Genomic DNA, 14200 nt, shown 5'->3' with positions numbered 1-14200 from the left:
TTCCAAATAGTGGAAACTGAGTATTGATGGTGCTGATAATTTGGTAAGATTACAGATAAACTGTAGTTCATTATTTCATTATGTATTCTGATTGTGGTAGGTGGGGGCACCCACCATCCACTCACTCAATGTAGTGCTGCTCTCGGGTGTCTGCCCTGTCCTCTCCTCCATCCTTCTTTCCTTCCATCTTCTTCTGTCTTTCTTCCCTTGTCTTTCTGCTTACAGGTACTTTACACTCCCTCTTCTGTCTTTCATTCCTTCATTCTTTCCTCTTCCTTCTGCCTGTGGGTGACTCTACACTGATTGACAAGCCAAATGGTTTCCTGTACACCAGGAAACCATTTACTACGCTGGGTGGTAACCACATAACCAAATTTTGGCGCCTGGTGGTTTAGTGGGTAATTATTGTGCTCCAATCAGATTGAGCCAGTGAAGGTTTATATCCAAGGGGTGGTTGGGGTTTATTGCTCACGTAATGCCACTCAGGGATGAATGAGGTTGGTCACTCTCATCTTAAATGCCACGACCAACTGCCTAGCCCTGGGCTCCTACGCTCCTCATGGGGCACCGTAGAATTGGATGATGAATGGATGGATGGATTCTGATTGCCTTTAATTGTGCAGAACCATTCCTCACTTAATGAATGGAAGATTTGGGTGGGCATGTTTCATGTTGAGTTACTTGTAATTTCACAATAACTGGAGAGAGTGGAGAAGCTCTACCCTATCCAAAATAATTGTAGCCTGCTGAATAATATATACAGTATTGATATTCTTTTATGCCATCAGTAAAATATTTAACTTAATTATTTGTCAGTTTATATTATCTATTTCAAAGTGCCAGATACTGTAACATTAATACCATATATATTTTCATGACAGCTGAGTGTAAGCCAAATGCAGAATCTGTTAGATGTGGTGATGTCACGATTTCGTGATTCACCACTGATCTGGCTGAAGGATTTGGCCTCATACCTAAATGTGCGTGTCAACCCCGTCCACACCCCTGATCCGGCTTTTAGAGGACATCCACCTGGCTTCCCTGTTTCTCTTATGAGCACAGATGTTAAGAAGGTTAGTAGCATACAGTGTAATTATTAACTGAACAGAAAGTTTATGAGTACATCTTTTAATTATATTTAGAGGTAGACCTGGGAGGACTAGGTTTACAATTGAAAAGTTGAGAGGAAGGATGGAACTGGAATTTATTGGTGCTGTGATGAAGGGGGGCAGATTGAGATGGTTTGGGCATGTGGAGAAGATGGAGGATGACAGTTGGATGCAGAAAGTGAGAAGTGTGAACGTTGGGGGTAGGGTTGCCAGAGGCCAACTGAATAAGACCTGGAACAAGGTCATAGAATGCAACCTCAGGGACAAAGAGCTGAATAGAAAGGCTGCCAGAGATTGAGCAGCGTGGAGACCTGCCATTAGGTGACCAAGGCTGATACATGCAAATATGTTGGAACCTTTATAAGCAATACGACGATGCAACATAGACCTTCTTTAAAACTGGGGTATTACTGAATTCCTGGTACAATAATCTATTTATATAAGAGATTATTGTACTAGGAATAATTGTACTAGATATATTGTACTAGGTATAATTATTCCCTTGTACAAAGGAAAAGGGGAAAAAGAAGTGTGTTGTAATCATAGGGGCATTTGTCTTCTTAGTATAATAGGAAAAGTGTATGGTAGGATACGTATTGACAGAGTTAGGGAAATAACAGAGGAATTATTTGGAGAAGAACAGGGAGCCTTTAGGAAGGGAAGAGGTTGTGTAGATCAGATATTCATTCTTAGATCTTTAGTGGAAAAGTTTGTAGAGAAGGGAAAGAAATTGTATGCGGCTTTCATGGATTTGGAGAATGCATATGACAGGGTGGATAGACAAGGATTGTGGAAAGTATTAAGAATATATGGAGTAGATGGGAAGTTGCTGAATGCTGTGAAGAGTATGTGTGATGGTGCTAAGGCTGCAGTGCGTGTAGATGGTGAACTGAGTGAATTTTTCTCTTTGAAGGTTGGGTTGAAACAGGGTTGTGTCATGTCTCCATGGTTGTTCATTCTGTACATGGATGGGGTAATAAAAGAGGTACAAGGTAGGGTAGTGGATGTTGGAGTGGCCCTGATGAGAGAGGGTAGTATTTGGAAACTCCCTGTACTGTTGTTTGCAGATGATACTGTGTTGTTGAGTGAAGACGAAGGGGAGCTGCAAGGCTTGGTGGATGAGTTCGGGAGAGTGTGTAAGAAATGGAATCTAAAGGTGAATGTAGGGAAGAGTAAAGTGATGGTCTTTGAGAGAGGTGAAGTCAGTGAATGTACGGCGAGGTTGGATGGTGAGGAATTGGAAAATGTGAGTACATTTAAGAACTTGGGTAGTGTGATGAGTAAGGATGGAGGTTTGGAGGGTGAAGTGTTTGAATGGGTACAGCAGGGAAGAAAGGTTGCTGGTTCCTTGAAAGCAGCGATAAGAAACAGGGAAGTGAGCATGGAAGTGAAAAAGTTATTACATGACAGTATTGTGATACCAACTCTAACGTATGGAAGTGAAGCTTGGACGTTGTTGAAAGGGCACAAGTCAATAGTGAAAGCAGTGGAAATGAGTTATTTAAGAGGAGCCTGTGGAGTCACATGGAGAGACAGGCTGACAAATGATGATATAAAGGAGCGTTGTGGTGTGGATGTGGATGTGATAGGAAGCATTAGGAGGAATACACTTAGGTGGTTTGGCCATGTGGAGAGGATGGAGGGTGAAAGACTGATGAAGAGAGTATATGTGAGTGAATGGAGGGGGGGAGAGGGAGGGGGAGGCCGAGGATGAGATGGAGGGATGGGGTGGAGAGGTATATGAGAGAAGGGGGTGTGAGTTGGGAGCAGGGCAGTGAAATGGCGGGGGACAGGGTGACGTGGAGGCGATTTGTTTGTGGCCACCCCGAACAGGATTGAGGCATCTGGCAATAGATGATAGATAGATAGAGATAATCTCTTTTTATGAACACCTAGTCAGTCAATATTTTTCAGGTTTGCTTCTTTCTGTCTGTGTTGTGTGTGTACTGATGCACTTATGTAAAATAAGAATTCCTTGTGGAAATTATCTTACTGGATAAATTATCTTTATGTCATCATCGGTTATAATTTTTCAGGGCTATGACAAAAAAGTGAGTTATGTTTTAAACTTGATCCCCACCTGAGTTAAGGAAAAAATAATAGGCTTTCTTTAACAAAATAGGCTTTATTGTCTTATGCACTTCAAGCAAGTCATGCTTAAGTAACATGAGTTTGTTATACTACTGCTGTTTATAATTATTAAAGAATGTAGTTTTAAACCCAAAAGACTGCAGTTATTTCAGGTAGGGTATCTCCCACAACTACAGTTCTGGGGTGTTTTGTTGACTTTCACCAAGGGCAAATTGATTGTGTTCTTGCTAAAGAGGAAGAATTTACACACCAGACAACGCAGTCTGCACCCCCGTAGACCAAATGGTCACCGCACAATCGCACGTCAAAGTTAATAAAAGTTTATAATAGTAACCCCTCAAAAACACTCGAAAACATGAAAATTTTGATAACTACATATTTTTCTTATTGAAACAGGCCATTTCAAAGTGTTTTGTCACATCAGTCATGAAAACAGTGTAGCAACAAACTCTCACCCCTTTTCTGTCCAACTTTCTAATGCAAGAGTTAACCGTTACTCCCAGTCCTTCATTAATGCAACAGGTCAGCTCTGGAACTGTCTCCCTCTGTCAGTATTTCCTACTTTCTATGATCTCCAGTCTTTCAAATGCAGTATGTCCAGGCATCTCGAAATGAATAGATCTTGAATTTGGCTCTCTTTTGTATTGTTTTTGTTTTTTTCTTTGAAGGAACAGTTTGCAGGCCCCTGGCCTTTGGTTCCTTCTTTCTTGTATTTAAAAAAAAAAAAAAAAAGTAGGTGTGGGTAGATTACTAGGCTGTGGGGAGACAAAGTAGGCTGTGGGGATTAGGCCTATAGATACAGAGGTTGGAAAATAACCAACTTTTCACATGAAAAGAAAGCACTTCAATGTGTTCTGTAACACCTTGGTGGCCTGATACCTCTCGGGGGTCTTTAGGGGGTGGGAGGGTAGTGAGGGACAAGGAGGGAGGGATAGGTTCAAGGAGGACTCAAGGCTAGCAGGGTGGGAGGAGGGGCGAGAGTGGGTGGGAAGGGAAACAGGTGGTAATGGGAGAAGAGATGCAGGTATGTGGAGGGGAAGGAGGGTGATGGGGGACAAGGAGGGAGTGAGGGAGTGGGGTATAGGGTGGCATGGAGGTGGCCCAGAGGGGGGGGTGCCCCCCCACCGCCCGGGTTGGTCTGATCCCCCTTCATGCCACTTGGGGGTGAGTTCTCATTGCCCAGAATCCACGTACATCATAATCGAGGTAGAGGAAGCGCTCCGCAGTTTTTTATAGGCCCCACTCAATTGATGTGATTAGGCATTTTGGCATAAAACTCAAATCATATCAGTTGATGCGATTAGGACTTTAGAGGTTAATAATTGGTTGTGGTATACAGTCCTCTTGTGTCGACATAGTAGTTTCATTGCCTTCCTGTTTGTCTGGTAATTGTGGCCCGTAGTGAAGAGAATTTGGTTGCTGTAGTTTTAGTGGTACTCTTCCTCTCTGCATGATAGCTTGAGGATGCTGTAATATATTTTAAAGCAATTTTGCATGTGCAAGTTGTCACACATACAGCAGGTGTATGGTAATAACACGGCTGTTCATTTTCAATGTTATGGGGGCTCCTCTACTGCAAATCACAACTTTCAGATGCTGTATTTCAGTAATTACATCATCTGTGGGCAAGAAGCTTTGAAAATGTGATCCCAAAATAAATGTATGATGATGGATAGGAGGTGCCCATCATCCACTCACTGGATGTAGAGATGCCATATGATCTCTGCACAGAGTACGAGTAACAAGCCAAATGATTTCCTGTACCCAGAAAATCATCTACAATGCTGGGTGATAACCATATATCTGAGATTTCTGGCTGGGTTAAGTGTCTCCCAGATTCCCCTATCCAAAATCACTTAATCATAGCAGTTGTTTTAGAGAGCCTCGGAGGGCCCAGTACTGTACCTGCCCAGGGCCCCAACCAAATGGGCAGATTCGCATGGCCATGTGGAATGTGAGAAGTATGAATAAGGAGAGCAAGAGGGTGGAAGTAGTGAATGTGTTCAAGAGTGCGAGATATGCTGTGATGGCATTGTGTGAAATGAAGATGAAAGGGTGTGAAGTGGAGGAGTGGGAGGATGTGAAATGTGTAAGTTCGGGAATGAATGGGTGAGGAAGATGCAAGGAAGGAGTTGCTTTGATGATGAATGAGGTGTGGCAGAGTGGAATGAGAGACTACAAATGTGTCAGCTTGAGGTGTATGTATGTCAAGTTCAAGTTTGAGAAGGTGAAAGTGGTGGTGATTGTAGTGTATGCGCTGTGTGAGGACAGGAGTGAGAGAGAGAAAGACAGGTTTTGGGATGAGCTGGATGAAGTAGTGGGAGAACTGCCCAGGAGCTATAAAGTGATCATAATGGGGGATATGAATGGAAGAGTAGGTGCTGGTCCTGAGGATGACATAATGGGTTGTAATTGAGTACCAGGAGAAAATGATAATGGGAAGGGACTAAAGGATATGTGTCAGGAGAGGAGGTTGTGCATTTGTAACTCGTATTTCAAACACAAACATGCACATAAATATGCATGGTATAGAGGGAACAGGGATCGTGTTGAAAGAAGCCTGCCTGATTACGTGCTCGTAGAGAGGTCGATGATGGGAATGGTTGCTGATACAAGGGCCATGAGAGGACGATGTGGAGGTCTGTCAGATCCTATGATTGTAGTATGCAAGATCAAGCTGAGAGGAGTGAGGCGGATCAGGAGAAAGAGGAGCAGTCAGGGAGAAAGACTGAAAATTGAGAAGCTGAGGATCAAAGAAATGGCACATGATTACAGGACCAAAGTAGAGGAGGAGTTAGAATCAGTGAACTGGAATGAAATGGATCAGGACACCCTGTGGAATGCATATAGGGATTGCATAGTTAGGAATGCTAAAGCAGTGTGTGGTGTGGCAAGAGTAACGACAAAGAAAGGTACGGGATGGTGGGATGATGAAGTTAAGAGAGCAGTGGAGGAAAAGAGGAAGAAGTGGCTAAAGTGGTTACAGGACGGGGGTTCAGTTGAAATAAGAACTGAATATATCGAGAGCAAGAAGCACGTAAAGAGACTAGTGAAGTGAAAAAAGGAGGAGGTAAATGATGATCTAGGAAGAAAAGTGAATGCGAACTGCTCTGCAAATAGGAAGTTATTCTGGAAAGAGGTGCGGAAACGTAAAAGTGAAAGTGGAAAGAAATGTGATGGCGTGAAAGATAAAGGTGGTAGATTATTAACCCATGGAGATGAAGTAAGGACCAGATAGCAAGAATATTCTGAAAGCCTGGTGAATGGGAATAGAGAGAGCAGAGCGGCTGTAAACACGATTGGTTTTGGGGGTGTACAGAGAAGGAATGCAGTGCTGGGAGACGTAACGCTCGCACAGGTGAAGAGTGCTATGAAGCGGCTGATAAAATGGGAAAGCAGCTGGTGTTGATGAGGTGTATGCAGAGATGATTAAGTGTAGTAGAGAGAGTGGAATGAAGTGCTTGTTGGAGATATGTAAGAGGTTATGGATGAGTGAAACTATGCCAGCAGAGTGGAAAAAGGCTGTGATTGTACCCCTGTACAAAAATAAAGGTAAGTGAAGTAAGTGCAAGAACTATTGTGGAATAAGTTTATTGGTGTGATAGAGAAGGTATATGGAATGGCATAAGTTTATTGGGTGTGATAGGGAAGGTATATGGAAGAATTATTATCTCCCGTGGGAGATGTTGTATGCTGATGATTTGATGTTGGTTGCAGAGAATGAAAAGGAGGCGGAGGAAAGATTTAGGAAGTGGAGAGATGGTATGGGGCACAAAGGCTTAAGGGTAAATGCAGATAAAATAAAAGTGATGATATCTAGGATTGGTGGCGGTACTGTCAAGGACGAGGGAGAGTGGCAATGTGCAGTTTGCCTCAAGGGCGTGGGAAGTAATTCCATCTTGTGCAGTGTCTTTGATAAATGGGTGCACAAGAGATGTAGTGTTATCACAGGTAGACTGCAAGATAATGCTGATTTTGTATGTGCAGCATGTCGGGGAGAGCAGGTGGAGATTGTCAGGCGTAAAATGGATTGAACTTGCTGGTGAGTCTCTTGAGTGTGTGGAAGAGTTTTGTTATTTGGGAGACATGTTATGTGCTGTAGGTGGGGCTGGAGCTAGTTCTGTGGTTAGGGTGAGAATTGGTTGGAAGAATCTCAGAGAGCTGTAGCCTCTCCTGACATTGGGAGGACTCTCCCTACATACCAAGGGGTCTTTGTATGCAGCATGTGTTTGGAGTGTGATGCTGTATGGTAGTGAGACCTGGGCAGTAAAGGAAGACAATATTTGCAGGCTCAGATGTACAGAAATGACAATGATTAGGTGGATGTGCAGTGTGTCCCTGCGTGCAAGGCCTGGGGGGGCTGGGTTTACAATGGAAGAATTGAGAGGTAGGGTGGGACTGGAGTGTATTGGTGTTGTGATAAGGAGCGGTAGATTGAGATGCTTTAGGCACGTGGCGAGGATGGGGGATGATAATTAGGTGCAGAAGGTGAGAAGTTTTAATATTGAGGGTGGGGTTGTGGGGTTGCTAGTGGTAGACCGAGAAAGACATGGGACAAGGTCATTAAGTGTGACCTCAGGGCTAAGGGACCGAACAGGGAGGCTGCTATAGATCGTTCAGCATGGAGAGCTGCCCTTAGGTGACCAAGGCCGATGCATGCAAGCATGTTGGAGCCTTCAAAAACGAATGAACGAATGAAAAATAAGAAAGATATCAGAAGTCCTAGTGAGTGATGAACAGGGTGGCTTTAGGAGTGGCAGAGGGTGTGTGGATCAAATATATGTAGTGAGACAGATAGCAGAGGCTTGTGAGAAGGACCATAAGGTGTTTATGGCATTCATGGATCTGGAAAAAGCATATGACAAAGTGGACAGAGAAGAATTGTGGTAAGTTTTGCGCATGTACAGTATATATGGTAAGCTGCTGGATGCCGTCAAGAGTTTTTATGAAGGTAGTGAAGCATGTGTAAGGGTTAATGGGCATCTAAGTGAATGACTTCACGATTGGTGTGGGCATGCGACAGGGTTGTGTGATGTCCCCATGGTTGTTCAGTATACAGTAATCCCTCCACTATCCAACGTAATAAAGCCAAAGGCATGTCCGGAAAGTGGTCCCGTCCGGATAATGGGCCCCAGCCTCCTGGACTTGTACATATGGACCCTATCCTAGCCTGACTCAGAAAAACACCTGTAAAACTCCTTACTGGACATGCATAGCACCTATTTAAGACCCAATTCACACCAATAAGGGACTTAAAAGTATGAAATAAATGCAAAGGAACCAGAGAATGAGGTTTTAGAGGTGAGTATGTACAATATTAAACATTCTAGGTACTTACAAGTCCCTGGCTCCTGGACTGGACCCTAACCTAGCCTAACTCAGAAAAACACCTCCCTACTGGACATGCATAGCACCTAAGACCCTATTCACACCAGTAAGGGACATAAAACAGTGAAATGAGGTTTTAGAGGTAAGTATGGAAAATACAGTACAGTATGAAACATTCTGGGTACTTACAACAAGTCCCTGGCCATCTCGATGAAAAATCTGCCTCCTCTCCGGTTTTGACCGTAAAAAGGAGTACCTGAAGCACCTGGAGTACAGTATGCATGAAGTCTTGCACTGAACTTAGTCATTTGCACTCATAATTCCATTTTCTTAACACTCCGCACTCTGGTCTCACTTGTGCTCCATTGTACCTTAACCCCTAAAGTCCTAATCGCATCAGTTGATGCGATTTGAGTTTTATGCCAAAATGCCTAATCGCATCAATTGTGCGGGGCCTGTAAAAAACTGCGGCGTGCTTGCTTCACCCCGATTATGATGTTCATGGCTTTAGGCCATGAGAACTCGCCCCTGGTATGGCGTGAGGGGGGATCGGACCAACCCAGGCAGCGGGGGGGCACCCTTCCTCTCGGCCGCCTCCATGCCACCCTCTACTCCACTCCCTCACCCCCTCCTTGTCCCCCATCACTCTCCAACCCCTCCACACAGCTGCATTTCTCCTCCCACCACCACTTACGTCCCTTCCCACCCTCTCTTGCCCCTCCTCCCTCCCTGCTAGCCTCATCCACCCCCCCAAACCCCAACCCATCCCTCCCTCCTTGTCCCTCACTACCCTTCCAAACCCCTACAGATCCCCAGAAGTTATCAGGCCTGTTGTACTTACCTGTTTCATATTATTTCTACTTCTTCCCAAATTTACATATAATTACACCTCACTTTGTTCATTTCTCTCTTCGTACCTACCAGTTTCCCTGCGTACGTAGTTGGAGAATGCCATTCGTTGTACTACATACGATGCATCTTTTTTTTTTTTTCATTCACCCTAGCTGCCCAAATTAGTACCTCTGACTAGTCTCTGTCTCCAAGCAAACATTTACTCTAGGTAAACACAACCGCCAGCCCTTCGTGGTCAACTTATCTGCCTGTTTGCTAGTTAGTTAGTTATTTAGTTAGTTAGGGAGCCACCACACATAACAAATAACTCATGATTCAGTGCATTGCATACTTTTTGCGCTAATTCTTTTCAGCCCAGTAGTTTGAGGCTGCTTATAGTTATTACTTTCGTTCCAATTTTGTATACGTCCCTTTTTCTCCCCGACGTTGCATCACGAACACACAACACTAGCATGACAATGTTGGTTGGCATTTCCCCCCCCCCCCCAATGAACACACTTACGTGCATGTATGTTTCATAATTGACTACTGAGTACTTATTTTTATGAGTTCTTTTGTATTTTATATATACAGTATATATATGTCTGTGTTAGATTTCGGAAGACTATGAGGCCTTGTAAGGCTACTCCCCGCACCTGTTTCATCTCCCCACACCTACAAACACACCTGTTTTTATGGTTGTGTGACAAATTCCATTGAAATGGAGAGTTTCCACAAAAGAATTTGGCTGTTGCCGAAATTGTAATGATAAATGTGATGAATTGTAATGATAATGTGATAATTGTAATGGTAAGTGTGATAAATGTTTAATGATAAGTTAGGACAGTAAAAAGAGAAATTGGAAACAAATTACTGTATTGCTTTTTTTCCCCTTTCTTATGCATGCATCTATAGCATTATTCAACTTTATTTTGATGAAAGGAAGGCAATGATTGATTATGTGTGTGTGGATGAAAGGATGTGAAGATGTGTAATGGATGCAAGAGCTTATAGAGGTTGGGGGGAGTGGACTTTCTGACCACTACTTGGTGGTGGCCAGAATCAAGATGCAAGTAAGATGGAGAAATAGAAGAAGGGAAGGACGGGAGGAAGGAGTAGTTGCAAGGAGTGGAAAGATTACAAGAGGATGAGAAATGGCAGAATATAAGAGAGAAGTGGAGGGACAATTGGGTAAATATGAATTGGAGCAGATGGGGGACATGGAAGGTGTGTGCATGATATTCACAAAAGAGATATGTGCAGCATGTGATGTGGTGTGTGGGATGAAGACAAGACGGAGGGGAGGGTGTAAGGAACAGCGTGGTGGAATGAAGAGGTGAGACAGGCTGTGGCACAAGAGAAGAAAGCATACAATGAATGGATGAGAAACAGGGGCATGGAAGAAGTTGAGAGGCAGAAGAGAGAGTTATATGTAGAAAGGAAGAGAGAGGTGGAAAGATTAGTAAGAGAGAGTAAGAAGAGAGTGGATGAGGAGTTTGGAAGGAATTTGAGTTTAAAGTGGAGGGACTGTAAGAAAATGTTCTGGAAAGAGGTGAAGAGAGTAAGACAGGGTGGCAGTGAAGTTAGCAGGAGAGTGAAAGATAAAAATAGTAGATTACTAGTGGAGAAGGGAGAAAAAGTGAGCAGATGGAGAGAACACTTTAAGGAATTGTTGAACATATAGGATGGAAGTAATGCGAGTATAAGTGGCTGGGGAATGGCTGGGGGAAGGAGGGAGGTGAGAAGACAGGAAGAAATCAGTAGGATAGAAGTTGTGGAAGCAATGAGGAAAGTCAAATTGGGGAAAACTGCAGGAATTGATGGAGTGTGTTGTGAAATGCTGAAGCATGGGGGAAAGATAGTAGTAGAATGGATGTGGAAGATGTGCAGATTGGCATGGGAGGAAAGTAGAGTCCTGGAGGATTGGAAGTCAGGTAGAATTATTCCCTTGTACAAAGGAAAAGGGGAAAAGGAAATGTGATCACAGGGGCACATGTCTTCTTAGTATAATAGGAAAAGTACGTGGTAGGATACTTATTGACAGAGTTAGGGGAAGAACAGAGGAATTAGTTGGAGAAGAACAGGGGGGCTTAAGGAAGGGAAGAGGTTATGCAGATCAGATATTCATTCTTAGATCTTTAGTGGAAAAGATTTTAGAGATGGGAAAGAAGTTGTATGCGGCTTTCATGGATTTGGAGAAAGCATATGACAGGGTGGACAGACAAGGATTGTGGAAAATAGTAAGAATATATGAGGACCTCCCAAAAACAAAGACATATCGACCAGGCTACTCAATATCCCGTTTTCTGTGTCAATGGAGTCCTCTACCATGCTGCTACAACCTCCAAAGTCGTATACGCCGTTATTCCACTCCAAATAGCTTGAAAGGGAATAGGGTAGCAACTGGTAGAAGGCAAAAATGGGGTCACAGGTCCGTCAAACAACGGCGTTCGGTGTCAGGTAGCCACGCTAATCCACGTCTTGAGTTACCAATTTTATGCTCCATTCGCTAAATAGAGCAGGTCTTACTATGAATTTGCTACTTCATTCCTGGGTTGTGGTGATTTTTACCTATATATATATATATATATATATATATTTTTTTTCTAGCATGAGACAATATTTATTTCATCGAAATAGAAGAAAAAGTCACAATTCTAATCATTTCTTCAATGCACATCTTGCTATGTGAGTGCTAGTTTGCTCTCCTGCGCACAGCTGACCTGTTTACACTGCTTTGTTTTCAGCCACATGTGTGCGTGCCTTCCATGTTTATTGCAACTTCCTTGGATTTTACAGTGTTCAAGAAGGATACATGCATACATACAAGCACTCATGAAAAGAATACAGAAACTCATGCATACATGGAAACATACAAACATACATACATACATACATACACATTTTGGGATATTAAAAGAGTTTAAGTTTGTATTGTTAAAGGAACATGCAAAACATAAAAACACATAAAAACATACTGGTACATGCATACACACATACAGTACATAGTAACAGAAACAACAGTTACAAACACACTATTTTCGGGGATAATCAACATGATTTTTGTATACATAAAAATACATAGGTTACATGCATACAAACATACAAACACACATTGTATGCATACCAACATACATGCATACATACTGACTTACAGAAATACAGACAAGCACACATTATGCATTCTGGGATTACTTTAGCAATGTTATGTATGTATACAAGGAAACATACATACAGACACGTGCATACACTCAGTCACACTAACATATTAACATGATACAAACTGAGGAACACACTTAACGAGGTATTTTTGGAGTTAATCACCATTTATTTTTTGTATACATAAATATACACAAATACATACATGCATACATACAACTATGCAATCATACAAGCAAACAAACATTTTTTGCATGTTTGCATTATTTTAATCATGTTATGTTTGTACTTACCTTATTTTAAGGTATTATTATCACGGAAGAGATAGGCGCAGCGTGTGAGGCGGTTTGTGGAGTGAGGAGGAGATGCAAGGGTGTGCAAGGGACAGCATGGTGGAATGATGAGGTGAAACGAGCTGTGGAACAAAAGAAGAAGGCATATAGTGAATGGTTAGCGAGTAGAGGTAGGGGAGAAGATGAGAGAGAGAAGAGAGAGGTGTATGTGAGCAGGAGAAGGGAGGTGAAGAGACTGGTGAAGGAGAGTAAAAAGAAAGTGGATGAAGAGTTTGGGAGGAATCTGAGTGTGAAATGGAGGGAGAGTAAGAAATTGTTTTGGAAGGAGGTAAAGAAAGTAAGGCAGTGTGAAAGGGGAAATAGTAGGGGAGTGAAAGATAGGAATAATAGATTGCTGGTGGAGAAGAGAGGGAAACTGAGGAGATGGAAAGAGCACTTTAAGGATTTGTTGAATGTAGAGAGTGAGAGCAGTGCGAGTATAAGTGGTTGGGGAATGGCTGGGAGAAGAAGAGATGAGAGGAGGGAGGAAGAGATCAGTAGGGCGGAAGTAGTGGAAGCGATGAAGAAGATTAAGTTGGGAAAGGCCCCAGGAATTGATGGAGTGTGTGGTGAAATGCTTAGGTATGGGGGTGAGATTGTTGTGGAGTGGATATGGAAGTTGTGTAGATTGGCTTGGGAAGAGGGAAGGGTTCCAGAGGACTGGAAATCAGGTATAATTGTTCCTTTATACAAAGGAAAAGGGGAGAGAGAAGTATGTGGTAACCATAGGGGTATTTGCCTACTTAGTGTGACTGGTAAAATATATGGTAGAATACTCATTGATAGAGTTAGGCATATGACAGAGGAGCTTGTTGGAGAAGAACAAGGGGGATTTAGGAAGGGAAAAGGGTGTGTAGATCAGATATTTGTTCTAAGATGTTTAGTGGAGAAGTATCTAGAGAAGGGAAGGAAAGTGTATGCTGCCTTCATGGACTTGGAGAAAGCTTATGACAGAATAGATAGGCAAAGTATGTGGAAGGTATTAAGAATTTATGGAGTGGAGGGGAAATTGTTGAGTGCTGTGAAGAGTATGTACGAGGGAGCTAGGGCTGCGGTGCGAGTGGATGGTGAGCTGAGTGAGTTCTTTTATCACAGTGTGGGACTGAAACAGGGTTGTGTGATGTCTCCATGGCTGTTTAATTAATACATGGATGGGGTTGTAAAGGAGGTGCAGGGTAGGGCAGTGGATGTGGGGGTGGCTCTAATGAATGAGAGTGAGATTTGGAAGATTCCGGTGTTGCTGTTTGCTGATGATACAGTACTGTTGAGTGAAGATGAATGGGAGTTGCAAGGTTTGGTGAATGAATTTGGGACAGTGTGTAGGAGGAGGAATCTGAAAGTTAATGTAAA

At 42.9% G+C, this 14200-nt stretch overlaps 1 protein-coding gene across 1 annotated transcript in view; it reads left to right on the top strand.

Moving 5' to 3' along the window:
• Tmem214 (Transmembrane protein 214) overlaps window positions 1-14200 on the top strand; it is a 358745-nt gene that overhangs the window by 55221 nt on the left and 289324 nt on the right. The window contains exon 3 of the mRNA XM_080281050.1: window positions 882-1073. Within this exon, the coding sequence (XP_080137176.1) occupies window positions 882-1073 (192 nt within the window). The remainder of the gene's footprint in view (window positions 1-881; window positions 1074-14200) is intronic.

This window comes from Coenobita brevimanus, chromosome 87 (genome assembly GCF_032717465.1).
Source record: "Coenobita brevimanus isolate Jiangsu-jjx chromosome 87, ASM3271746v2, whole genome shotgun sequence".
In the NCBI taxonomy this organism is placed as follows: domain Eukaryota; kingdom Metazoa; phylum Arthropoda; class Malacostraca; order Decapoda; family Coenobitidae; genus Coenobita; species Coenobita brevimanus.
The sequence above is the reverse complement of the archived record's forward strand: the minus strand, read 5'-3'. Positions and strand labels throughout refer to the sequence as shown.